The sequence below is a fragment of the Drosophila grimshawi genome, unplaced genomic scaffold, assembly GCF_018153295.1.
Source record: "Drosophila grimshawi isolate 15287-2541.00 unplaced genomic scaffold, ASM1815329v1 contig_1369, whole genome shotgun sequence".
Lineage (NCBI taxonomy): Eukaryota > Metazoa > Arthropoda > Insecta > Diptera > Drosophilidae > Drosophila > Drosophila grimshawi.
The window spans coordinates 3,781,943-3,809,930 of NW_025062891.1; the positions used below are offsets into that span (position 1 = coordinate 3,781,943).

The 27,988-nt window shown below is 40.4% G+C and overlaps 3 protein-coding genes across 3 annotated transcripts; 2 read left to right on the forward strand and 1 right to left on the reverse strand.

The window, feature by feature from the left end:
• The first annotated feature begins 7,934 nt into the window (after positions 1-7,934).
• Positions 7,935-8,845, forward strand: LOC6559567 (glioma pathogenesis-related protein 1). Its single transcript, XM_001987255.2, has 2 exons — positions 7,935-8,567; positions 8,624-8,845. Exons 1-2 carry the CDS (start codon positions 7,939-7,941, stop codon positions 8,787-8,789), a joined length of 795 nt encoding a protein of 264 aa, XP_001987291.2. The 5' UTR covers positions 7,935-7,938; the 3' UTR covers positions 8,790-8,845.
• A 5,555-nt stretch (positions 8,846-14,400) lies between these two features.
• Positions 14,401-15,898, forward strand: LOC6559568. The gene is made up of 4 exons (XM_032734769.1): positions 14,401-14,464; positions 14,522-14,596; positions 14,655-15,105; positions 15,201-15,898. The coding sequence occupies exons 1-4, from the start codon at positions 14,448-14,450 to the stop codon at positions 15,567-15,569; spliced, it is 912 nt and encodes a 303-aa protein (XP_032590660.1). The 5' UTR covers positions 14,401-14,447; the 3' UTR covers positions 15,570-15,898.
• A 1,158-nt stretch (positions 15,899-17,056) lies between these two features.
• On the reverse strand, positions 17,057-19,069 carry LOC6559569 (4-coumarate--CoA ligase 4). The gene is made up of 4 exons (XM_001987257.2): positions 18,891-19,069; positions 18,439-18,833; positions 18,265-18,381; positions 17,057-18,191 (listed from the first exon to the last, which is right to left on the reverse strand). The coding sequence occupies exons 1-4, from the start codon at positions 19,044-19,046 to the stop codon at positions 17,231-17,233; spliced, it is 1,629 nt and encodes a 542-aa protein (XP_001987293.2). The 5' UTR covers positions 19,047-19,069; the 3' UTR covers positions 17,057-17,230.
• Positions 19,070-27,988: the final 8,919 nt, after the last annotated feature.

Here is a 27,988-nt window from a genome sequence, read left to right on the forward strand (position 1 = left end):
GCCCCGGAACGAGTTTGTGAGTCAAAGCGTAGGCGAAGTAGGCGGAAACTGTGCAAAAGAGCAGTCCATTTATTGTTATACTCCTGCAAAGTGCCATAAATAGCCGGCTGACCAACTACCAAGTCAACTGCAAATCAAATAGCAATTCGTGTTTTTTATTTAATTTTTTTTTATTATCAATTTAAATCAGCTTTCGAGTTGCATTTTTAATCTTTTTGATTCAAATATAATAGCTTGAAAGTCCATTTAATTCTTGTCTTTGAGCTTACGCGATTTACATTGCATATTTAATACTCAAATGATAATGTATAATGCGCATGATAGGGTATCTGATGGTCGAGCCGCACACACTTTGCCTGACGTTTATTACTTCTTTCAGTTTTGGGGCTGAGCTTTACACACAGAGTATCAGAGCGAAGCGGGCTTTCAGTTTTTTATATTTTTGTGCCGCGATGATTTTGCCATTTTAAATATTTTTTTAATCACAAACTCACGCACACTTTCGTACTCGCACACACTGAGAAAGAGAGAGAGAGAGAGAGAAAGGGGCAAGAGAGCAAGAGAGAGAGAGAGAGAGCACTCATACATATGGCAATACCAATATTTCAAGCCAATTTGCTGCAGTTAGCCGCCAGCAACTGGCAACAAAATAATTCGACAAAATGTGCGCGGCGCGCTTTATGCTTTATTGTTTGGAACGCTGCAGGCGGGCAGGGGGGAAGTGAGCAATTGTGGGCGTGGTCACACATGCAAATGTGCATGTGTGTGTGTGTGTGTGTGTGTGTGTGTGTTTGTGTGGCGAGTCTACAAAATCAGCGTCGACAGCCAGATGTATTTCTCTCATGGTAATAATTGTTGATGGATTTTTAAAGAAGCCACAATCCACAGAGTCCATTGAGTTGCCGCCAGCCCCACTCTGCCCCACATCCGTTATGTGGCCCGCAAAATGCATATTTATTTAAGTATGTAGTTTTTTTCACTTGTGCTTGTGCATTTTGCGTGTTAATCAATATAAAATAACAAACAGCAATTGGCTGAGAACAGCGAGACTGAAATGCTTATCGACTGAAAGCACCCCCCATACGCTACAACAACAACAAAGACAACTACAACAACAACAACAACAGCAAGAGCAGCAGCAGCAGCAGCAGCAGCAACATATGCTACTGAGAATTTCCGCACTTTTTTACGCATCATTATTATTATTATTATTTATATATAGCACATACAATACATCACTTATGTGCGTGTGCGTGTGTGTGTATGTGTGCGTGTGTGTGTGTCTGTGTTTGTATACATTTGTATATATGTGTGTATATTTTTTGTATTATTAACGACACAAAAAAAAAAGGCTCATAAAATTTACAATGCCTGCCCGGAGGCCTTTTACTTAATGATGCCATTTTTGCGTTGAAAACGCTGCCTGAAAAATTCGCGTTTAATTTTTAACACACGACTGACTGCAACAACAAATATAAAAAAAAAAAAGAAAATATACAAATAAAAACAGCAAAAAGCAATACTCATATTTCACATTATATTTCAACATTTTTGAAGAAATATATATATTATTTTTTGAGTGCTCTTTTATATCGCTTATTCATTGTGTGAAATATATGATCACACAAGCTAGAAGACTGCAGTCTTCTCAGTCAACACAACTCGCAAAACTGAGTACACAGCTATAGAGAACAAAGTGCAAACTAAATCTAAAATCAATTATTAATCAAAATGACTTTGACTTTTTCATTCAATTTTAACTGTGGCGTTAAAAATAACACCTGCACTGCCAATCTAAAGAACTGGTTTCTCCAAAGGGGACATACTTTATGGGAAACTTGCGTTAATCAAATACAACAAAATGTGCCACAGCCGTCGTTTTAACTGTGGCATTAATAATAAAAAACTTTTTATCTATCTGAAGAGCTGGCTTTGCCAAAGATTACGTTTTTTATGAGCGGCTCTCATCAATGAAATAAAAAAAGTGCCTGAAAATATTGCCAACAGGCAGTAAATGAAAATTGGAACACACCAAATAACAATTACACACGCCATGGAATGGTAAAAAAGAGTCTTAGTCTTAGTCTTAGTCAAAACGCATGGAGTCGTCTCATAATACATACATATATATATTATTTGAGTCGTGCGTGACATTTGCCATTAAGCTGCATTATTCCCAACCAGTTTTCATTGTCATTGGTGACTTAAGTTTCTTGCAAAACTACTCAATTGTGTGTGTGTGTGTGTGTGAGTGTGTGTGCGTGAGTGTGTACACATACATAAATTCATACACATGGTGTGTGTGCATAATTTTTACTGATTTACAAACTAGCCCGCTGGCAAGTTGAGCTCGAAAACTGACAGTTGATATTTGACAGAGAGAGAGAGAGAGAGAACGAAAGAGAGAAAGAGAGAGAGAGAGAGAGATGAAGAGAGAGAAACTGAGACGGGAATGGGAATAAGATCTGAGAAAAATATAATGCAAAATGCAAAAATTGCCGCCAGTTATGAATGGGACCAGTTTCTTTATTTGCTGCAGAACTCTGAATGCTGAACGGAAAAGGATTGCGTCGAACATGCAACTAAGAATGCCCCCGAGGGACCAAGCAGCAGCAGCAGCAGCAGCCGCAGCAGCAACAATGTATATGCATATATATATATATATATATGTATATATATATATATGTATGTATAAGTTAAAAATAAGTTAAACTTAAGTAGCTGGAGGCAACATTTTGGCATTTTGCATATAATGAGGGTACTACGCAGTCAGCTTCAAGTCCGCTGAGGACTTGTCACCTGGCAGCTGCTGTTGTTGTTGTTGTTGTTGTTGTTGCACTGGACAACATTTCGGGGACAATTATGAGCTGTGATTGTGGCACCGTCACAGAGTCCGAGGTTTGTATATATTCAAACATAATTATAGGCTGAGACACCCGCCCCAATGCTGAAGGATGCCCAGTTTTTTGTTATTTTTAAATTATACTTTGTATGCATTTATGGAGACAGCTGCTGCTGTTGTTGCTGCTGCTGCAGTGCAACATGTGTGCTGCAAGTTTTTGTTAACGTCAACGCTGTTTTTGTTGCTGTCTAATTTGGCACAGGTAGCTCAATTTTTTGCCCGCCTCACTAACTCGCCCACTTGTCCAAATAACCAAGTGTGTGCCGAATGTTTTTGTTGCCACGCCCACACACACATATAAGTGCAACAAGTTACTTACCAAACAAACAACTGACATTGCTCGAAAAGTGGAAAGCGGAAAGAGGAAGCTAACAGATACCTCTTGAGATACTCAACAAATGGTGTAGCACAATGTCAATTTTAGACTTGTTGCAAGTGATCTGAAAAGCGCAGTCCAACGAATCTTGAGAGCAGAATTAATACTTGACAGCTTTAATAAGTTGAAGACTGTCCTGTAATCAGTTTTATATTCTGATTATAATCATCATTATATATTCGCCACATTTGTAAGTGGATGACAAGTTTAGCTGACGTCTTCACTTGAAGTAATTTAATTTTCCTTGAATCAATATATTCCATCGAACTCCAGTTGGATTATTAAGGAATAAAAGCGAATAAAAATATTGTATGACTGATGTAAGACAATTTAAATTGAATAATAAATATAAGAAGAGCCCACATACAACATTTGTGAACATTTTCTATTAGGGACCTTAAGACTAAATAGCATGTAGCATACAACATTTTAGATTATATTTTTTATATCCTTTTAGATTGTCTTTTATTTTCTTTTCACGTCAGCAGATTGAGTACGGTCCACAAGAGTGTAGATAGCCGCTATTTCGTGTTGCATATGCCACCCGCTTAGGGAAATGTCTACTCCACTCTATTCGCTATTGCGTTGCGTACAGGGTATGTCAGACAGTAACTCCACTTCACATGCATGATGCAGGGAGAAAAACAAGAGAAAAAAAAATGTATGGCAAACTATTCACCTGCTTTCCGTTATTCGTTGTCCGCTGTCGCCTGAGCAAACACAACACAACCGACAACTACTAAACACACACGCAGAGTCGCAGAGTCGCACACACACACACACACACACACACGCAGACACGCAGACACTCAGACACACAGAGGCTCACTCACGCAAGGACAATGGCAGTCTAAAGGACGTGGCTAGAGACGAATTGTTTTCGGTTATTTCGGTTGCATGCAACATGTTGCGGAGCGAACGAGCTGCAACATGCCAGTTGCCCCGCAGCAACAAACTGCTGCGACTACCCGCCACATTATCAGCCAAAACGTAAACACAACAAACGAACAGCCAGCCAAGCAACCAATAGCAACAACAACTAAGCAGCAGCAGCAGCAGCAGCAGCAGCAATGGCAGCAGCAGCAGCAATGGCAGCAGCAGCAGCAGCAATGGCAGCAGCAGCAGCAGTGGCGGCAGCAGCAGCAGTGGCAGAAACTAAGTATCCATATCCGCAGCTTTGTTGAGTTTCAGCTCAGTTAGATAGAGATACAGATAGACAGAGAGACGAGCTGACGGACAGACGGGCGGACAGACACGCGATGGCAACGCTCGCAAACGTTGCTGTTGCTTTTGCTTTTGCTGTTGCTGTTGCTGTTGCTGCCTCACCTCTCCTTGCCCCTGGGGCGTTCGCTTGTAATTATAATATTTCAACCCAAATGTTGCCGCCGGCCATGCGCCAATGATGGATTTCAACTCTCTGCCCCGCACTCTGCCACCATGCCATATAATATACCATACTACACACACACACACACATTTGAACAGACATTCCCAGCTGGTTTTTGTTGGTCTTAGTTGTGGCATCGAGGTGCGCCTTCTCTGGGGTTCCGGGGTTGCTTGCTGCTGCCGCTGTGCAATTTGTGGCCAAGGGGCAAAACGGATTGGCCGCCGGCCATACATGTGAATAAAATTACATTCACTATTTTATGTGGCACATGCATAGATACATACATACATACACACATACATACATACATATACATATTTATAATTGTATATTAAATATATCTGTCTATATATAAATTTATGTATACGGGGCATTTGTCTTTTCTATACTTGCACAAGTTTTACTTTGTCTCCGTATCGGTCGCAGTATAATTGCGAAGAAAAATATAGCCAGACATTTGTAGATAAAAATATATCGCGTTGTTATGGACAACATAATTGAATTGCTGCTGCTGCTCATCACTGGCAACGGCAATAACCACATTAGATCATAGTTGGACTCACACAACAACAACAACAACAACAGCAACAACAGCAATCTTTGACCGCTGGCAATAACTGACAGAAAAGGGTAAAAGATGCTGCCACTCGCAAGCGACCAAGTTATGTTCTGCAAAATGTGATAGGTGGGGAGTTGCCTTAGCTCTCCTCCGAGCTGCTAAAGACCCCGACAGACTCAGTACACAGTTTCCATTTCCCAGTTCTTTGCTCTCAGCTCCCAACTCATCTCGTTCGCAGCTGAACATTAATCAGTCAAATAACCAAATAACTTGCGGACCCGGCTAATAGAGACATAGACACGGCCAGTTGGGAGTGCGTGTAAATGAGCTGAAGTCAATTTAAAGCAGCTAACTGATAGTTATGTCTAGACAGCTGTATTAATTAAACAGACAAACATATTATGCTATTTCACTTATATGACAATCGCTCAACGGCTCAAAACATAGCAGCGCAAAATACAAAAGTATAATAAAAGAAATCGAAATATTGAATAATAAATGTATGTCAAAGTTAAACAAACATAACTGATTCATAATAAATACGAAATAATTCTCAAGTATTTTCAAAAGTGCCAATGTCTCCTCTTTTAAAAATGGCTTTTGAATTTATTCGTCAGCGAATTACTTTTCGATGCAAAGATTTTGATTTCTTGAGAACCAACCTATAAACTTTATTATACTAAGCGTTTTCAAGACAGATCGTAGAGTAATTCATCTTTGAAAAATGACTTTTGAGTTTATTTATATTTGAGTTCGTCAGAGAATTACTTTACTTTTCTTGAGAACTATCCGCGAGCGCACACACAGCTCGAGGAGTGCGACAAGTGAGCGGCATTAAGCCCATTATAATCCATATACAAATGAGTGTAACAGGCGTATTTACAGGCGTATCCGTGCGCATATATGGTTATTACGAGCACGGCTTATGCATATATACACATATGTGCATATGGTGTAATTAAATTGACATTAATTAAGCTGACACATCCTGCAGCTTCAGTGGTTGCTGTCGCTGCGGTCGCTGTGCTCAAGTGCTGCTCATTAAACAATTAAGGGATAATTATCGACGGCGTTGCCTTTTTGCAATTTTCATGCGCAAAGTGTTAAAATCACTTAATAGGCAACCAAGGACGAACTGGATGTCCACACTGTGTCCAGGATGTCCAGGCAGACGCCCCATTCATCATTGCCGCCCCTTTGTGGCCATATGGCCACAGAGTTGCTCTCTCATTATTTTCACCTGTGTGCAACGCTCCACAGTCTGTGTGTGTGTGTGTGTGTGTGTGTGTGTGTGCGTGCTTGTGTTGCACATGGCTGTTTGTTTTATTGTCGCGTTTAACGGCAAACTGCTGAACAGCGGCAGCTGCAGCTGCAGACATACATATTCACATGAATATATGATAACGCCGTGGAGAGTTGTCTGTAATGTTATGCCAACACCAACACTAACACCAACAACGGCAAACACTATTGTGGACTGCGGCTGACTCGATGCAACATAAGCTCACATTAATGCAGTTATATATTACACGAACCAACACTTTGGCAGACATAAACCAAACAGCAGCCAAAGAGCTGCCAACAGTCGAGCTGCTGTCGATTCAGTCAGTAAGTCAGTCAGTCAGTCAGTCAGTCAGTCAGTTGGTAAAGCAATTTGCAGACATGTGTTTTACACACACTGCCACACAAACTCACCCACACTGCCACTCGCAAACAGTCAAGTTTTTGCACACGCCGTTGCACATGCGGAGTGAAAATTCACACGCCGAAAAAAAGGTGCCAATGCATTTTAGGCACCTGTCAACGACCAACAGCAAAATGAAAAATCAAAAGAAAAACAAAGAAAATCAAAATAACTGCTGTCTTTGGCATACCGAAGATTACATACCCTTGCATAATTAGTTGGATTTTAATATATCCTGAACCCAAAAGAGGACTCAGTTTTACAAATGCTCATAAAACAAATTGAAAATTGGCAGAATTTGGCACAAAGAGTAAGTCACCTTATGATTTAGTAAGCATATTTTTAAAGGTATATTTAATGGTATTTCTCCAAAAACCAAAGTTTTTCTCTTCTTAATGCTTGGGTAGACTTTCCTAAAAGGTAAAAAGAATAATTAAGCACATAGAATTCAAAATTAGAAGTTGAATTTTAAGTTGACTCTCGACACTTTATTACTATTTTGTGAAATTCAGAAAAGATTTATTCTTACAATATGAGTTTGCATTGCTGAAGAATTACACAGAAAAAACAAATTATTTTTAAGTTTATTTTTCGTATATTTAGAAATTTTTCCTCAAGTATTTCAAAATGCTTTTGCTTTCTTAAATCTGCGAGACAATATTCCGTAGACAGACACGACTTTTCTATTTATGCGAATGTAGTATTTATCAATATATCTTCTTCGTTTCGATTGGCGCTCTTAATGCGTTTCAAATTTCTTGAGAAAACTAGTATACCCTCTGCGCGAGTAAAAAATACAGCAAAAAGTGCAAAAAAAGCAAAAACGTGTGAAAAAAGTTTAAAGTTTTACAATTAAACAGTAGCTAACCTAACTAAAGCGTTAAGTGTGCTGAGAAGTGACCCAAAATTGGAATGGGAACAAACTGAAGACAACAAATTGAAATTTTCAAAAGTATGCCTCTCTTTTCACATCTTACAAATGCCATAACAAGTCAAATGAAATGAAACAATTCTGTGTTTTGTTTAAATCATGTTGTTTCTGATATTTATCCGACTGCTATTTTATACTGCTGCAGCAGATCCATTAATGCTGGAGAATCGTACGTTTGACCTGCTATCAGACCATAAATGTGTAATTGATTGCAACGGCGTCTTCAAGTGTCATGATGATGATATTCACTGTCCCTCTTTGCAAAAACACTTTGATCTGCACGATGATGAGAACACTGATATAAGATCACTCTTAATCTATGGCCATAATGGATTACGGAATCGTTTAGCCCTCAAACTGAATATCTGTGACATGCTGCACGTGTCCTGGGACAGTAATCTAGCCGAGCTCGCCAATCGTCATCACAGACACTGTATGCGACGAGTGACTTGCGAAGCTGCAAGAAATCACTTGAATAAAGCAGAAGATCGGAAGATTGGACAGAGCAAGAATGGCAACCTGGCACAAAGCAGTTACTTTCTGAAGAACATTTATGCCACCAATTTCATAGAGTATGCGGTGGGCAGCTGGTACGAGTCGCACACTCAACTGGAGTACCCCACGAAGACCAAATACCACAAGAACACTTATTACAAGCTGATTGGCATCAATACCTTTACACATATCATCAAGCCGCAGATGCATCGATTGGGCTGCTCCTATTCCCGGTGAGTGAGAGCTGCTGCTTCCTCGATATTTCTGATTTCTTTATATGTTAACACAGGTTTGATGATGGTCTTAGCTTGATTTGTTATTACTTTCCCTTCGGTTATAAGAACAACATGATTTTGCTGCGACAGAAACCCAAGGAATATCAATGCCCGTATAACTTTCCGCTTTTAGATCCGGTTTTCAAAGGACTCTGCAAATATACCGAGTATTTAAACTGAACAACTAACTACCGTTAAAGAGACCCCACTTATCCAATTAAATGAGTGTAAAGAAATTGTCCTGAAACAGTTTGACAAATATGTGTTGGCCGGGGGTATCAGTTGGTCATGGGGTGATTATATACCTGTATATAAACATGGGTAATGCGCCCATCTCCTGCACACCTCAGCAGGCTGGTCAGAGCCACATGACCCTTATCATATCTGGCCCGAATAACCACATCCCAAAGCGCACACTTTCGCCTCAAAGCAAATACTACAAGCGGGTAAGAAAACAATAACATATCTACTCGACTTAAAGACACCCCTTAAAAAGCACTTGACATTTTCATACTTAAAAAAAGTGAAAATATATTACTTAAATGTTATTATTTTGTGATTGAAAACATTTAACATTTTTGAATTGCGGAATGGCAATTAATGTTCCAATCCAATTGACAGATATTCTGTGCCGTACAGATTTCAATAATCGACTTTCGATATCAACTTTTAAAAATGTTGCAGACCCCGTTGAGTGTGCTCAGTGCTGGGTATGCAAAAGCTGCATAAATTCCTTTTTTCTGGTTTGTGGCTTGTGGTTGGCTTTTGTGGTTAGCTGGTCTGATGATGCTGGTGGTGCTGTGGTTGCTCCATCGCCATCTCCATCTCCATCTCCGACTTCCACTCCGACTCGGACTGTGGCTACAGCTTTGGCTTTGGCTTTGGCTTTGGCTCTGGCACTGCCTCATAAACGGAGTGGCAGCGGCGTAACTGCCCCGCAGGTGTAAAACTTGTTGGTGTATTACTATTATGTTGTTGTTGTTGTTGTTGGTGTTGCACACTTTTCAAAACTGCCTGTCAATGTGTGACATTTCATATTTAAGTTATAATCTGCATGTATTACTTTTGGGATCACATACACACAGCGAACAACGAACAACGAACAACGAACAGTGAACAGCGAACGGGAACGGGAACGAGAGGAAAGTAAAGAGATGTGGAGACGCAGGCATGTATAAATTTAATGGTATACAAAATTAACTTGAGGCTAATTTTCAATAAAACTGACAGCTATGTTATATGTATGCGCACACACACACACACACACACACACATATATATATCGAAGGTGTAAGTGTGTGTATTCTTTTGTGCCTGACGTGCTGCCAATTGAAATGGAAATGAGTGAAATACAAAAACAAACACGCACACACAAATAACATTATGTGCTTATGCATGTTTATGTATGTGTGTATGTGTGTATGTATGTCAATGTCCGCTTTATAAATTAAACAAAAAGTTAATAAACAGCTGCAAGCAATAAAGTTGCAATTAATAACGGTGCTCTTCCTCCCCCTCCCTTTTATTCCTTTCATTCGATTGTCTTTTGTTTCAAACAGTAAACCCACACAAAAACAGTTATAAGAGAGCAAATCTCTCTCTCTCTCTCTCTCGCTCACTCAATCATTCCAACTGCAGTCCTAGTCTGTCAGTTGCCATCAAACATGCTCCTCCATACATCAAACCAGTTTCATGTCTTATCACTGCAAACGCATCTAAATTATCACGAATGCCGGCAGCAGCAGCAGCAGCTGAGCTGAAGCAGAGCCAGAGCATAAGAGCGCACATACATACATATGTAAACACAACAAAGTTGCCTCTCTTCCTCTTACGCTGCTTGCGATTCATCCTCCTCCTTTTCAATGTTGTCCGCACGAACATGTTGCGAGCCAGCCTCGGGCCATAGTCGAACTGGCTGCAGCTCGAGCGCTCTGAGTTCGGTTCGGTCTGATTTGGGGCTCTGTCTGCTGTTCGCTGCTGCTGCTGTTGTTCCTGCCTCTACCCGTGCCACTGCCTCGTGTCTCTCCTGCTGCTCCTTGGCCTAGGGCTATTCGCTTGTAATTATAATATTTCATCCCAAAAGTAGCTGCCGGGCATCAGCGTCAGTTTCGTTTGCGGCTTGTTGCAGGCTGAAGCACAGCGCAGGGTGCGACAGGGGGGGCAACAGGAGGACACCAGAGCAGAGTAGAGCCAAGTAGAACCGAGCAGAGCAACAATGCAGCCACAACGCCAACAATGATGAATTTTTGAACTTGGCGTGTGGGTTACTCGTACAGTAATGTCTGCCACATAAACGCCACAACCCAACGAGAGACAAGCAACAACAACAGCAACAACAAATCCACCTCGCTGCCACAGACTGTGGTCTGTTCTGCTTTCTGTTGTGGCCTTCGCCGCATGTCCTCAAGCGCTGCGTAGTGCTTGATTGTATGCATTGCCTGCGATACCTGTTATATGGCTGCTATATAAAAAAAGAAATATATATATATATATATATATAAACTTACAGAAAAGAGGATTTCATTCTTATGCTGTTTACATAGAAATGTGGCTCAAATTAAATAGTGCCGAACAGTGAACCGGCCTCGTTATTTATGGACAATAAATTAGCCATCAAAAACGGCGCAAAGCAGCGAAGCGAAGCGCTCGAAGGCGCCTAAAAATGTGGCTGACACATGAAAATGCAATTCCAAATGGCAAACACACACAAAATGCTATTTAAGTGCATTGCAAATCTTTGACATGTGCAACCTGCCACAGCGTGGCCAACTATGAGCCCATGGGAGGGCGGGGGGTGGCAGCCAAGGTGTGGTTCATTTTGTGATAAATTGAGCCGCTAGCCGGCAGCCAAAATCATATTCATATTGCTAAAATATTGCTTACCTCTTTGTGCTGCTGCTGCTGCTGTTGCTGCTGTTGCTGCTTGAATGAATGTGTCTGTAGATTTCGTAGTTTTGTAGATGCAACTCGAATTACCGCATCGTTTGCGGCGACATTTAATTAAAATTTTCTCTTAGGCAAATGTCGTGCATATCTAGTTTTGGTTTTGGCCAAAACTTTTTGTTTTTTTTTTGTTTTGCTCGGGACGCAGTTATCAGTTTGGCAATTTAGTGGCTTGAAGATAAGTCGCAGTGCACTTAATACCAACTCAGGGAAATGGCCATTAAAACGACGCTTAATGACCAAAATGGCAATTGTTATTCGTTGTTATTTGTTGCTGCCACAGTGGCTGCTTCTCGTGCTGCTGCTGCTGCTGCTGCTCTTATCAGTGCTGGCTGCTCATAATGGCTGCAAATGCTGAATGAAAAGCTGACAGCAGCAGTAGCAGCAGCAACAATAAGAACAATAATAATAACATGCGGCATACCATGTCGCATTGTGCGCTCTGTGCCAATAATATAACACATACGCCGCATTGGTAGCAGCAACAACAACAGCAGCAGCAACAGCAGCAGCAGCAGCAGGAGCAGCAGCAACAGCAGCAACAGCAAACTCCAGCAACAACCGCAACGTTTAATTTCCCGTTTGCTGCTTTTGTTTAATGCCGAACGTCGCATTGAAGTGTTTTTCCAGCCCCACCCACTGCGCCTAGCCACGAATCTAAAGCAAACGGAATAACGGAAGCCAAACCGGCGTTTCCGTGCACCATTATTTGCCAAGATGCTGCACCATAATGTTTGAGGCGCCTCTGGGACAGACAGACCGTTCACTACCCTAGAAAAAGTATAAATTATAAAATACCTGAGAAGCAACATTTTAATAAGTAGTTTTAAATTAAATCTAATTACTTTTATTTATATAATAAAGATAAAAATATTAAAGAAATGAAGTGATGTATTAAATGTATTTAAGTAGCATTTGTCAAATTAAAAAATAAATATAAGATTATTCCCTGGGCAATAAATAGCAGGGTAGCTACTAGCCTAGTCTAGTACATTTTTTTAAAAATAATAATTCAACTTGATGCTAAACGTTAAACAATTATTTTTTGCACTCCAAATACCCTTTAAAATGTATACAAAAAGATAACTGCAAGTAATCTTAAACTGAATACTTTCAGTCAACAAAAAGTGATATATATTGTATTGTTGGGCTTGCTTTAGAATACGAATACGAACGCATTAGTAATTTTCTATTTTCTATGCAATTATGTGCACCATTGAGCAATCACAGACGAGGCTAACGTTTAGACACAATTTAATTAACACACACAAGCACACACACACACACACGCACACACACACACACACACACACACCAAACAAAAGTGAGGTTAAATGCACAACAAACGAATTCACTGTGTGTACGTGTGCATTGAATTTGAAAGTGGCATTCATGCAGAAATTATGCAACTGTCAGTTGCACAACAAAATCAAATTGCTTGTTGTGCTTCTCTGCTGCGCGAGTGTGTGTGTGTGTGTGTACGCTAAATAGTTGCCGCACCCAGAAATATATATAATATATTTATACAAAAATATGTATGTATCATTTTTGGAGCAAGTTTAAAGACAATTAAAGAAAGCCAGCGACTCAAAGTCAAAGTAGAAGTCAGTCAGCTGCAGCTGCAGCTGCTGTTGCCGGTGGCACGCACATTTTAGCCTGAAGTAGCTAGGGGCAATGACAAGGCAACGGCTAAGCAGCTACAAAAACAACAGCAGCAGCAGCATCAGCAGAACCAGCGAAAAAAGGGAAGCAGCAGCGGCGGCAACAACAACAAGTGCATTTAGTTGCGCCGCACGAAATAGCCGGCAGCAACACACAGAATAGTCGCACACACACAGACACACATACTTGTATATATACACACAGATATAGAGACAGTCGCTTTCTATATATACAAAGTCTTATATACAGTCCCTCCCCCACCTCCCTCTGTCCATGTTAGTGCTGGCAGGCTTGAAGGAGTTGCGGATGCTGGCAACGGGCGTTGACTGACTGTACGGGCGAAAAAGCGTCGCTGCGTGAAAAACTCGACAGCCGGCGGCGCAAACGCCGCTGCGAAGCCGTACGCTTCGGTTTGCTAATGTTGCCCCAGGACCTTACCGCTTTGATGAGCGAGCAGTGCGCAGCGGACAGCCGAAGGACGAGGCAAGGACAATGTGGCAGGAGGCGAGATCGCACAAGCAAGGGACACTCTCGGGAGGGTTTGCTACTAGCAATGTGTATATATGTGTGTGTGTGTGTGTGTGTGGGTATGTGTGTGTGCGACCTGTTAGTGGGCATGGCAAATTGCCTGCGGTTTTGCGCTTGCGCAGCTCTAAGGTAGGCAAGAACGACGACAACAACAACAGCAACGGCAGCAGCAGCAGCAGCAACATTAAAGGCCACTGGCCATGTGGCAACATTTCAATCTCCGCTCTGTTATTTGCCAACTAAATCCCCAAAGGGCTAAATTATATTATTTCTGAGTTTGGCGAACTTAATAAATATAATTATATGCCTAAGATACATCAATATATATAGTATAGTATATAAATAATACCTATTGAATTCAATTTTCTGAGAGTTTCAAGTTTCAAGTATTATCAGTAAATTTCTTCAATTTCAAGGGTGTACAAAATAATGTATAACAAAATTTAATCATAACTCAAATTCAAAATAATAGAGTTGATTATAGCATTAAGAGTTTTATATTAGATACTCTGAAAACTAATAAAAACAGAACTGAATTTCTTAAATTTCAAGAGTATATGAATTAATATGTCCTAAAATTTAACCTTATTACAAATTCATTCTAGGCAGGCTGACCTTTTTAACCATTTAAGTAATGACAGTAAACTGAGTTTTTAGTATTTATTTTTAATTTTTCAAAGAAAAGAAAAGCGTTATCTGAAAAGAATGTGGAAGGTGGCACAGTAAGTAAAATGTATATGGACAGCTAGGAGATATACTACAATATATATATTTGATAGTAAGCATACAAATCGATCTGGGGCCCTTCCTGATGTAACAGAGCTGTACAGAAATGATAAATTTGTGACCGACTCGTAAGTCAATCGTAGTGAAAATACTGAATATCTCAGCTAATGTCCAGTTGCAAAACAGACTGTGCTCAGTATGTGTAAAATCTGTTAAAGTCACTGCGGATGGACAGATAAAGACCAAAACTGTAGGCAACATCGGCGATCGTCATTTGCGGGCTGATCTGAACTTACCAGGATTGCAGGAGCGTTGCGCCGTCTCAGCCAACAATGATCTATTTAGGTTGTCAAAGCTATTGGACGAAAATGAACCACAACAAATTGAAAATCGGCAAAAGCAACCCTCGACCAGAATTCCACACAAGGATTGCATGCTGGCAAAACAGGCCAATACCTTTCCCAAGCAGCCAACAATTAAGCTACAGAAATCAGGAGTACATGATCCAAAACAAATTCGGACTTTTCAAAGAAAGCCAAAGAAAACGAAACAGAAAAAATGTTACTTAAATAAAGACGAAAACTCCTCAGAAGAAGATTGCTATGAAACAGCTGAATCAGACCAGCAACCAGATGAGGCAAGTTTCTGCTCTGTCATTTGACTTTCACTAAAATAAGTAGTACCCTAGTTAAAATATTACTTTAATACTTGTTATTTATTCTTTTCGTTTAGAGGCCACCAGCAACAAGCTTGGTGCAGCCAATTGTGCATCACCAAAGGGAAAATCCGCACGTTGACAATGCGAGGCCAGCAATGTTGTGCCACAATTGCTGCCAGAAGCACATTAAAATCCATGGGATGGCTCAAAAAGTAATGCGATTTGGTAAATCTCATGTGTCGTACTTAAGCTTGGCTGTATTATTGGGTTATCATTTGGTGTTTTGCCTGTGCACATTTGCATTTCTCAGCTATTTGCTGTGCTATGATGTCATCGAATATGTCAATGAGGAGCGGCGCTATTTGGTTAAAATGAAATCGGCTGGTGTTTTAGCCAAATGTTTTTACTACATCATGCGACTGTTAAAGTTGCCAATATTTTAATTGGCAATTGCCAGTGTTCTGTTGTTCATTTATGCACACAATCAATTTATTTATTGTAAAATATGTGCAAATTGATATATTTTAGTTATAAGTGCTAAAATCTAGTTGCACTCGAACGCGTCCATTTCGCCACAAAACATACCTCATTTGCGACCAACTCCCACCGTTCGGCGCTTGACCAAATGAAAAACAAACAGTTCGCTTTTGTTGTTATCCCAAATAACACTAAAAACTACAGCGAGAATAACAACAACGACGACGACACCGAAAATACACCGAAATTGTAAAGTGTTAAAAATAATAAATTATTTCTGTTATTCTAAATGGTATTAGAGAGCGACCATGCATAAATTTAAACTGCGCGAGTGTTAGAAAAATATTAGCGCTATCGCAATGCTGACCAATTTTGGCCACCGAACCGAAATTCGAATCCTAATGCAAACATCAAAGCGATTACTGAAAGGACCCCAAAATTCGATTTATGTATGTGGCATTTGAATAGGTACCCAAAACAGAATTTTAACAACTCTCCAATGAATTCCTTTCAATTGTAGCTTATTTGAAATAAATCGATAAAATAAAATAACATTGCAAAAGTACTTTTTTTACTCATTAATTAATTTTTGTGAAGTTCACATTTAGAGTCCGATTTTATATCAGTGTTTCAGTTATTTCTCAGTTAACCAACCGATATTCTGTAACGGGCAAGCTATAAATACAACATTATTTTAACTCTTTGGGATAAGGGCATAACGACTTATAGATGTGTCATGGCCTACGGGGGCTTAATCCGTTTGCCTAAGGCTCGCAGCAGTTTATACTTGTGTGTGTATGGCACAATTTATATAATTTGAGCCTATTTGAGGTGATGGGTCTGTGGTGGCCATAAATCAAGGTTACTTTCACATTGGCCATAAATACACGTAGGCTAACGATTGGCAACAAGAAGTCAGGAACAGACCGCCAGAGACTCCCACAACTGTTGGCCAACATCGAACTTGTTCGTGCAGTTCTTGGCTTCGACTCAGGCTAGAAGCGTGCGTGACTACGTGTGTGTGTGTGCCTGTGTGTATGTGTGTGTGTATTGTTATCACAACAACAGCATCTAAATTATCATGGCCAAAAGGCAAACGCAGCTACAGCAACAGCAACAGCTTACAACGTAAACAGAACACGACGAACAATGCGACTCGCAGACGCCAAACACGAAACATTTTTTACTAATAAATCGCCGCCAGGGAATTTCCCATTGCTCTGTTCCTCATCGTAATACATATTTCACATGAAATGCAGCCGGTGGCAACATGAGGGCTAAATAAAACTGAATAAAAAATAAAAATCAAACACAGAGCACATTTCCTCTGCAACGAAAGCTGATCCAAAAGTTAACTCTTTGCTTTTCATTTGCTTAGCCCAAGATTGTGATTTCTTATTCAACCTATTGGCATCTGAAGTTCTTACAATCCAAAATGTTTACAAAAGACAGCTTTACACATATCTTCAGTTTCATGTTCATGTTTGAAGATCTTTATTTTATACTTGAAATACATTTCGCCTACTCTATATAATACATTAACTGAAGCTTTTAGGTTTTTAGTATTAACTTGGATACCTTATTTTTTTATCAAAGTAGTCAATAAGTGTACTTTTATACAATACATTTAAAGTTTAGCTTTTGGTAGTTTGGCGTCCTCAAACATCTCGCTAGCTACATTTCTCAGCAGTTTCCCATTGAAGTTGACTGGAATTCTATTCACAAATCGAACACCTGCATGCAGCTGTTTGTAGTGCACAGAAATGCGCTTTGCCACATGATTGATGACCTGCTGTTCAGTTAGGTGACAACCTGCTTTCCTGACGATTAAAGCACCAGCTGCATCTCCATAAAACTTATCCTTAATGCCAACAACACACACTTGCTGCACAGCTGGCAACTCAATGATGATCTTCTCAATTTCGTTGGGTGTATAATGCATAGACTTGTACTTTAACAAATCCTTTTTACGATCAATCAAATACAGCTGATTGTCGTTATCAAAATAGCCCAAGTCACCCATATGGAACCAGCCATCAGAATCGAGTGTTTGTGCTGTTTGTTCCGGATTGCCATAGTAACCGTTCCAGTTTTGGGTCGTCTTGACGAGTATTTCGCCAATCTCATTGTGGTTAAGATAAACGCCCTGTTCACTCACAATACGAGCACTTATGCCCGGCAGCAAAGCGCCAACCAAATTCTCCATTTCAGCATTTAGGCATAACGATATGCCATCGGTTTCAGTTGTACCGTAAACACACACAAAGATTGTAGATTCGAGTACTCGTTTAGCGGAGTGGACAACGCCCGGAGAGACCCAGCCCCCGGAATACTGTACGAACTGCAAACTCGACAGATTCTCTGTGGTGGCCAGTGGACTGGCGAAGAGCTCATTAAATTGCCAGTGCGATAGATAACAGTAGGTCACCTTCCATTTCTTTATAATCTCCACAGTTAGCTGCGTAGTAATTGGCTGGCTACTGACAATGCGTGCAGCTCCATTCAGAATGCTACTCAGCAGACACTTGATAGCTGTCAACCAATCCAAGCTGGCTGTGGTGTAGACAACATCGTTAATGCCGCTGGTGCTGTAGTTGAAAAGAATATCCAGCAATCAATAGCAAAGCAAAGCAAACCTTTATCAAATAGCAATAGACTCACGGTGATATTAACAACAATTGCGAATTGGTTAAGGTGACAGCTTTTGGCAGACCTGTTGTGCCCGATGAACAGACGATGGCCATTGTTTGATCGCCACCATGCACCAATTTACAAGGTCTATAAATTGGAAGCTTAAAACTAATTAGATTCTTCAAGATAACTCACTCTACTTACACATAGCTATTTTCCGTGTTTGTTGCTTTCAATAGCTCCTCAATTCTGAGCACATTCACAATATGATCACTCAGCGTTATAATCCTTGGTTTCCAGTCTTTAGTTAACGTTTTCATCAGCTCGTAATTGCAACCATCACAAAATATTAGCTTTGGCTTTGTTATCCCATATAGAGCAGCAATAGTTGATGTTTCGAGCAACGGATTGACGGCATGAACGGGTGTCGTATTGAAAAAACATGCAAGTAGCACATCAGTTACATGGATGTCACTTTTGGCTATGATTCCCACAATGTCCTCGTGGCTCAGTCCTTCAGCCTTTAGGAATTGCGCAATGCGTATGGCTGCAGTCAAAGTTTCCGCATTGGTAAGGACTTTACCATTATCATGTGATGTCTGTGGCAAATAGATTCCTTAAGAAATACACTGGATGAAATACTTCGAGTTCTTTACCTGACATATATTTGTGGGATCTGCCTTAAGCGCTTGATATACAACTTCTCCTATGGATGTTGTGGCATCGGCAAACAGCACATTTTCGGGACCGTACCACAGTTTCTGCTGTTCATTGTAATATGTGTCGATTAATGACATTTTACTGAACTTCATTTACCAGCATTTGAAAAGCAACTAAATTCGCTTATCAAATCGAGCAGGTACTATTATTGTTGCTTGAATTATTTAGATTAGAAACTGATCGGTGATAACACTTGTATAGATAATGATAGGTAATCCGTTCAGCAAGTCAAGGTCATTTCGAATTTGCCAAGTATAAATAATTAAATATAAATAGAATCGCTATTTCATGGGTAGGTCAAAAACCTTATACAATAAAATAAAATAATATACTTACACAATTCTAGTAAATATATTAAATATATATAAATAAATATTAGTAAAATATCCAAGATCGAGATTTTTAACTAGACTACACAGTTTGAATACCTATAAAATTCAAATAACTTTCAAAAATTGTCAATGGATTCAAGCAACTCTAAATTCTATAAATATTGATATCAATTCGAATTATGTGTCGAGGATACACATCGTGGGATTAGCTTTATTTTCAACGCAGGCTTCAACATTGGATGCAAGCCGAGGTCAACTGTAGAAAACGCAGACGCAGAGAGTTTGATGTGCTCGAAGGGCTCAATTGAACTTAAGGGCATTCCCATGCACTCAAATACTACAGACACCAATACACCCACATGCGGCTAAATACACACACATATGAAATGTGGGAACTTTTTGGCTCTTAATCAGTTTGCCTCGAAGACAAAACCACATCGCACACAACAAACACACACACACACACTCACACACACACTGATAAATTGAAACCTATCTTTGGTATTTTGTTTTTCTTTGAAGCAACAATGCGCCAACAATGAGCCTGGGGCTATCCTTAGTACGGACTACGACGCTCATTTATTTCACAGTCGTGGACAAGATAATCGCCAATGTCCGCTTAGAGGTAGACGAAGACGATGTCGACGTCGACGACGACGACGACGACGACGACGACGAAAATGTTTAGGCCCAATACCGAATGCTATATACAAGTATACTTACGATTATATGTATATGGACTGCAGCCAAAGTCGTTTCTCGACTCATTTGTTGTGGCTTTAGGAAATGTATTTCAATAATTTTCACACGAAAATCAGTTGAATGAAGTCGTTGCTGGTTTTCTTCTTTTTTTTCTTTTGCTCTAGCGTTAAGTCATTTGTATGTCTTTTAAGTCTTAATTTGTCTAGTGGCACCACAAAAAATATTGGTTGCCAGTTGCCAGCTGACCGGCAGCTGGCCAAGCAAGTAAGCGAGCCATATTTGCTGGGCCATCAGTCAGAGCTCAACTAGATTCAGCGCAGTAGCAACTGGAAGTCAAGTCAAACTGGCAGCAGGCACATGCAACTGGCTTACACACGCACACTCTATAAACACAGACACACACACAGACCAACACATAAAGCCTGCTAGTTGAGAGACAAGGGAAAAAGCGGAACTGTCACAGCATCATCAGAGAATTGTGTGGCGCTGCCACCTTTGCCTCGGCTGGGTTTCCAGCTTCAGATTCAGATTCAGTTTCTGTTTCAGTTTCTGTTTCAGCTTCATTTGGGTATCATCGTTGTCATGGGCAACGAACGACGTTGTTGAGGCGCTGCTCGGGCACCTCTGGGGCCTGTTTCGCTTGTAATTATAATATTCCAGCCAACCCAAAATGTTGCCCCGGGCCAAGCAGCAGCAGCAGCCACAACGGCCAAGGCAGGAAGATGAAGCGGCGTCGTCATCGTCGTCGTCGTCGTCGTCATTCGGGTCCGCAGCCACACGGAACTTTTGTTGTTGTTATTGTTGCTGTAGAACGTAGCTGTGCCGCATGCAACACGATGTCGCCTGAAGACTTTGCGGATGACCTCGAGCGCCACAAATGCTGATTACGTAGACGCTCCCTTCTCCATTTCCTCGGCGAGACAGCAACAACAACAGCCGCAAAAAAAGCAAACCACTCACGAAACTTGTGTACCCTTTCTTAACTGCATACTCATATCAAGTGAAATATTGAAGGTGATAAAGCAGCGAATAATAACTGTGGTATCTGTCCGAGTAAATGTGATAAATGACAAGTCATTAGTAAACAAGATACAATGCCAAAACGAATTAATTATACATGTATACTGACTGTCTCTCCCTATATATATATATATATATAAATACATTAATTTGCAACTTGTCTTCAACTTTCTATATCTGAGCGAAAGCGTGTAAATTACTGCCATACTTTTGATTCCAATTGCATAGTTATGGATTATGGCATAGGTGACATGCTCGCCGATATCGCCAGCTGCCCTTATTACAAACAAGAGCTGGCTGATATGGTGCCCTATGGGTACATATGGGTTGCACTCTGTAGGTGTATATATATATGTATATATATATAAAGAGGGCGAGCAAACTTTTTTTTTGTGTTGTGCCACCCGCCAGCTTTAGCTGTTTTTGTTGTTGATGTTGATGTTGTCTCGTCCATATTTGCTCTGGCAAGCTCTACATAGGTGTGTGTGTGCGGGTGTGCGGGTGTGTGTGTGTGTGTGTGGGAGGACGGCCTTTGCGTGTCCTTGTGGCTGGTTGGCCATTTACATAGCTTGAGGTATTTCAATTTATTTCATTGTGCTTTTCATATTATTGTATTTGCAATTTTGATTGCAGTTGCCTTTTGACCACTGGCAACATAGACGCGAATCCCGATCCATATGCAAAAATATCAAAAGCATCCACACTATCCCCCCTTTGACCCTTTGACCCTCATCTTCACCCCTACCAACACAACTCGCACCCGTCTCCCTCATCCCCCTCTCCCCTTTATATTTGACTGAATGCGCTGAGGAAATGCAATCAGCGCTGCGTTGGATTATTGCATTTTAATTGTAGTTTAAAGTTGTGGAAAATTTGTTGTTGGTAGGGTTGATGTGGTTTGAGAACAAACTAAAACAAAGTTCAATTAAAACAATATTTTGCAAAGAGTTTATTAAAGAGCACAACGTTTGAATTAAGTAAACAAACACAAACACAAAACATATATTTCTATAATCTGAAAGTAAACAACAAGCAAACCATTGTCGGCTCAAATTTTTGGCCAGAAGCGAAATTTGATTTTTATGCTTATTTTTCAGCTGGGCTCGTATATCAAGTGATAAATTAAGAACGGCCAGTGACTAGTATAAAGTCAGAAAATCATTTCTAAATCTGAAATATCACAGAAAGTGACAGTCAAATGGCAACTCATCAACACAAATGAAGAATGCCTGCTGAGGTGAGGTGAGTCCTTCAGCAGCAATGAGAGAGTAGACTTGACTCTTCTAGCTGCAGGACTTTAGGCAACTTGAACTGTCAGTTATCTACATATTTCCAGCTTAATTACATAAATTTTCTCATCTATTATTCAGCTCTTACTCGGTTTAAGTTATTCGGCCTGCAATCATGACATCAATATATCCTCGACTTTAGACAAGCTTTGCATATTTCGAATTTAAAGACATTCTGGCAATGACAGGCAACTACTTCATTAAAAAAAAAATGCTCAATTTTGATGTGGAGAAGACAAACGAAACGAACCAAACAAATAACAATAGAAATACAATATGCAACTCGTCATCATTAGTAAAACTCAACCAGTCCAAATCCAAATGTCGTGTTCAATTTCGGCAAACAGATTTCATATTCTTTTTAATTGCGCCTTGTCCATCAACAATAACAATAACGACTGCAACTGCAACGAGAACTGTCTGTGCCTCAACAATTTTCCCATTAGTTGCAGTTGCAAGGCGGCTCAAATTGAAATAGAAAACTTTTCATGCAAAATATATTTTTGCAGCTCATTTGAATGCTAATAATAAAATATTCAGCTTAGCAACAAACTTTGGGAATTCTTAAATAATTTTCAATGATTGATACTTTTATTGTTACTAATACCGTTGGCTTAGACTATCTCAAAGAGTTGCTCCTGGTTTTGTTTTTTTCTTTTTTCGTTTTTAAGTTTAAAACAACTATGCATAAACTGCAAATTAAAAGTGCTACTCAATTTTAGTTCTCGGGCAATTCAAATACAAATTCAAAAATGCTCTTTAACATTTGTTTGGAATATCCTCAGCAGTATTTTTGTGGGTGGATATGTTATTTTGCACTCTCTTCAATAAGGCAACACCCACTCACCACATACATATACATATACGTAAGTGGGATGCGATAAATCAGTTACTCAAACTTGACCAAATACACAACAATCACTATAACAATAACAATAACAAATACACATTGTATACGAATACGAATATTCAAGCATAAATTGCAAACAATAAATAACCGAAAAATTGTAAATAAAGTTGCTTGCAAATATTTCATAAAGTAACAATCAGCTTAGGGCCAAGGAGCAGATGCCAAAAAGCAGCAGCAGCAGCAGCAGCAACAACAATAACAACAACAACAACTATAAGGCTGGAAGCAACGGTAAGGCACCGACACCAAGCGAGGCCAAAAGTATTTGCGACCAACTTAACACACATATACACAATAACAGGCACACACACACACACACACATATATATAAGCTGAATGCAGCACACCCGCTTATGCTGCTCCTGCTTCACCCACCCCTGCCCACCACCACCCGCACCACACCGCACCGCACCTTATTCAGGCGGCTCTCGTATCGAAAAACGAAAAGTAAAAAGGCCCGCAGCAAATGTTGCAAGCAGCGCCAGATAAGCGGGCGAGCCAACGACTGAGGTTGAAACTGAGACTGCGGCTGCGGCTGCGGCTGCCGCTGCGACTGCGTCTGGTGGCATCGACGCTGGCAGCGGCAACTTAACATTTTTGGTATGCAAACAAATTTTATACTTGGCCAATGTTTAAACTCTTCAATTGGCTAAAAGCGTTTTAAAGGTTTTTTTTATTATTATTTTGTGCTGTGTGCGCTATCTAAGTGTGGCACGATTATTGTTATTATTGTTGCTGCCGCTGCTGCCAGCTGCCATCCATATGAATAGCGGACGCGAACGTAAGTAGAATGTACGAGTATTAGCAAATGCATCAGAAGCTGCAGCAGCAGCAGCAGCAGCAACAGCAACTGCCTCAGGTAACTCTGCTGCAACGTTAGAAACTCACATACCTTACCAATTGTTGGGCTTATAAATAGCAGCCAAGACTTTTTGTCAACGCCTCACAGAAATGCGCTGAAAATAAACAACAATTGCAAATAAGAATTCGGTTGTCGACTGTGTGTACGAGACTAGAAGATACCTCCAACTTTGATAATCTTATTTAAGCATCTTTATATATTTTATATATCATTTCTCTTGGTAACATTTCTCAGGCTATAAATATTGATTTGATACAAATCCAAAACTAAAACCATTATACAAACAGTGTTAACACAATAAAGCTTAATTAAATAAGACTACAGAGGTTGCTGTTATGGATCCTACATTTGAATTAAGAACTATAATTTTCTGAAACTTCTATTCATGTCTGATAATTTAATAAACTTTAATATCTTATAAAACAATACAGTTTTCATACAGACACTGAAAATTATACTATGAGCAATAATCTCGATGTATATTTATAAGTCTTATTTATATTATTTTTTATTTATTATTTATATAAATAATTAAATTATTATTTATTATATACTTATAAAAACAAATAAAGAAAACTTGAGAATATGCGCTTAATAAAAGTTTTTAAAAATTTCCTAAAAACAAGCAAAGAATCTGCAAATATTGCACGAATTTTTTGCATTCCAAACTTTGTTTGTTCTCAGAGATAGAGGGATCCAGATGAAAGGAGCATAGATTCCTGTCACTGGGTATGCCCATTACTGTTGCTATTCAATAGCTACAGGGTATATAGTCTATAACAAGCGCTGGCTAGAATAACTTGACGGCGGTCATATAAGAACACCCAAGAGCTGACCCCCCCTCCAAAAGAGCAGACAAAAGCAAAGCAAGAACCGCTGGCAAAAAGGGGAATAAAGAAGGAGATGAAGGAGATGAAGCAGAGGAGACCGACAGCAGCAGCAACAACAACAAATTGGAATATATAGCTGCTGGCCATAACGGTGTTCATAATAATGATGACGTGGCTTCTCACTGAAAAGCAACATAACGATGAGGCTGTGGCTGTGGCTGTGGCTGCGGCTCAGGCTCAGGTTGAGGACGAGCATGAGGCAAGGACATCAGCCGCAACATAATGAAAACGAAGGGAATTTTCAGCTGCTGCTGCTGCCGGTGATGCTGCTGCTGCTGCTGCTGCGATGCGATGCGATGTGACGCACGAGACCGCAAAATGCCCCACGGCCATTGCAAGTTCTCAAGTGCTTCCGGCTCATAGGTTGCCTACCCAGTGGTAGAAGAGGCAGAGAGATAGAGAGAGCGAGATAGAGAGAGAGAGAGAGAGAGAGAGATAGGCGAGAGGAACCGACACAACCCACTCGGAACATACTGCTGCCAGCTAGCTTTGGCTGCCAAGCAACCAATATTGTTATGTGGTTTTCTTTGCACTGTGGCACTGCGACTCTTGCTGCTGCCGTTGCCGTTGCCGTTGCTGCCACTAACCATACGGGAGGCACCGGCAACGTCATGGGACGGAAATGAGTCAAGCGTGACATTTGCTCGACGAGCTGGCGGTTGTCACGCTACGCTGCGCCGCTCCTTGCCCTTTATATGCACATCCTTTCGTCTACATCGCACACACATAGACACACATGTGTGTGTGTGGGTGTGGGTGTGTGTGGCGGTGCCGCAAGCTCAAAAGGAAACTCCTCGTATAACGCAAATTAAAAATCCAACTGCCAGCGCCGAGTGCGAGGCAAAGAAAATGTCAAGTAATGGGAAACTAACGGGTAAATACGTATGTGAGTGTATAAATACCAGCGATTCGTATGTATGTATGTGTGTGTGTGTGTGGTTGTGGGTGTGGGTGTGTCTGTGTGTGTAAGTGCAGCTAAAAGTATGCAACACTTTTTTGTGCAGGCAGCAGTCAATTTTAATTAGCTTGGGCAGGAACACATATTTCAGCTTTAATTTTCAGAGCGGGCTCTTCAAGTTATTACAAATATTAGCAATAAGTTTGCAAAGATAGCGTGCCCCGACTTGTAGATACCCTGTGTCAAGCTTGAGACGCTTTTAGTTAGCCTAGGCGAACGAGAGAAACATTCCGTTAAGATAAATTTCTTGACCAGATTGCAACTAGGTTGTCGCATTATTATTAGCCAATTTTAGCTGTTACAACTGGAATATGCTTTATTGGTACTCATTTACCAGCAGGGTATAATTATGGGGGTCAAATTTTTTTAAGCAACTCATTGCCATTGAGGCAACAAAATGGCCGCCAGCGGGCAACGATTCAACATCAAAACAACTGCATAACAAAAGGTGTAGCACATATCATGCATATTTTTTGGAGAGTAAATTGCCGCTAACGGTGCCCAAGCCTGCCCCGCTCCGCCCCAAACCTTTAACTCAGACAAATGGGAATGAAATAACTGAATACCTCTACCCCTCCCGCCCTCCTCTACCGACAACGTCAACCACCACACCGCAATCAACCTTTGGCTGCGGCTCGCGTTTTTGGCATGCCAGCGGCCAAATATCGATGTAAAGAATTAAAAACATAGGTACACGCATAGTAGCTGGCAGGGGGGAGTGGCAAACGGTGGAAGGAGGGGGGTCTGCTCCTAAACTGCGAGCAGATACAATAAAACATGCAAATATGCGCCCAAGGACATTGCAATAGCAAATACACCAACAACAACAACAACAACAACAACAGCAGCAGCAGAGAAAGTAGCAACAGACACACTGTGAAACACAACACAGGCCGAACATCAAACATACACACACACACACACAGAGCCACATACGTTGTCCTCTGATGGCGGCATGACCGCAGGTGTATGTGAGAGAGAGAGAGAGGGAGGGAGAGTGTGGGGCGTAGAGATACCAAAGGGTACAAAGTTTATTTAGCTTTAGTCAAAATTAAAGGCCTTTGTATATTAAGTAACCACGCGGCACACACACAGCACACACTCACACATACATAAATGCAGTGCGATAACAACACACACTCACACTCACACACACACACACCCACCCACACATGAATACTTACAGTGTTGAAGTTGTACATAAAATATGCCGTTGGCCATTCGGGAAACCTCTAAACATACCAAAAATGAAATTTATACAACAAAAAATACAACAAAAAAATTGTATTTCAATGGTGGAACCAAAGGACGCCGCAGGATACACGCTGCGTACCTCACAAACGAGCTGTAAAGTTTTTAGGGTATTCCAAGTGAGCGATGTGTGTGTGTGTGTGTGTGTGTGTGTTTGTGTGCCGTGTCTGTGTCTGTGTCTGTGCCTGGTTGTGAAAATACTTCGGCCGTATTTTGATTTCATCAAAGCTTTTGTGCACATTACTGGACAGGACACATTTTGCGGCAGTAAAATATATTTCCTGAAAACGGATGACATTAAAAATGGTGCTACGAAACGGAGACAGTTGCTATCTGGCAGCCCAAATAGGCAGCATTCATCTGCTAAGCCCATAAACTGCAAATTGCCATTAAATGTAAACATAATAAATGTTGATTTTATGACTTGTACGGAAGTTTAAGGCAAGAAAAGCATTTATGTAGATACTATGTCCGGATACGTTTCTTAAGAATTCAATCAAATGTTTCGGCTTCAGTTACGAAATATTAAAGCCAACTTGCATGGAAGATATGAATATTATTTAGTATAATTGCAGTAGTTGTATAGTTGTAGTATAATTAGAATGATCACCTGTCTCTTGGTAGGAACTCTAGTGTTTAGAGGTCACCCAGCTAAAGCTAGCTATACACAGAGCAAATTATAATCCATCGATTTTGTGACAATGAAAACCATCAATAAAAAATTGTACAAATCCCTGAATTCCCCCAAGAGTTGGGGTTGATGGAAGAGCCATAGAATCAGAAGGGGACACAATGGATCTAACTAGATCGCAGTGCATGA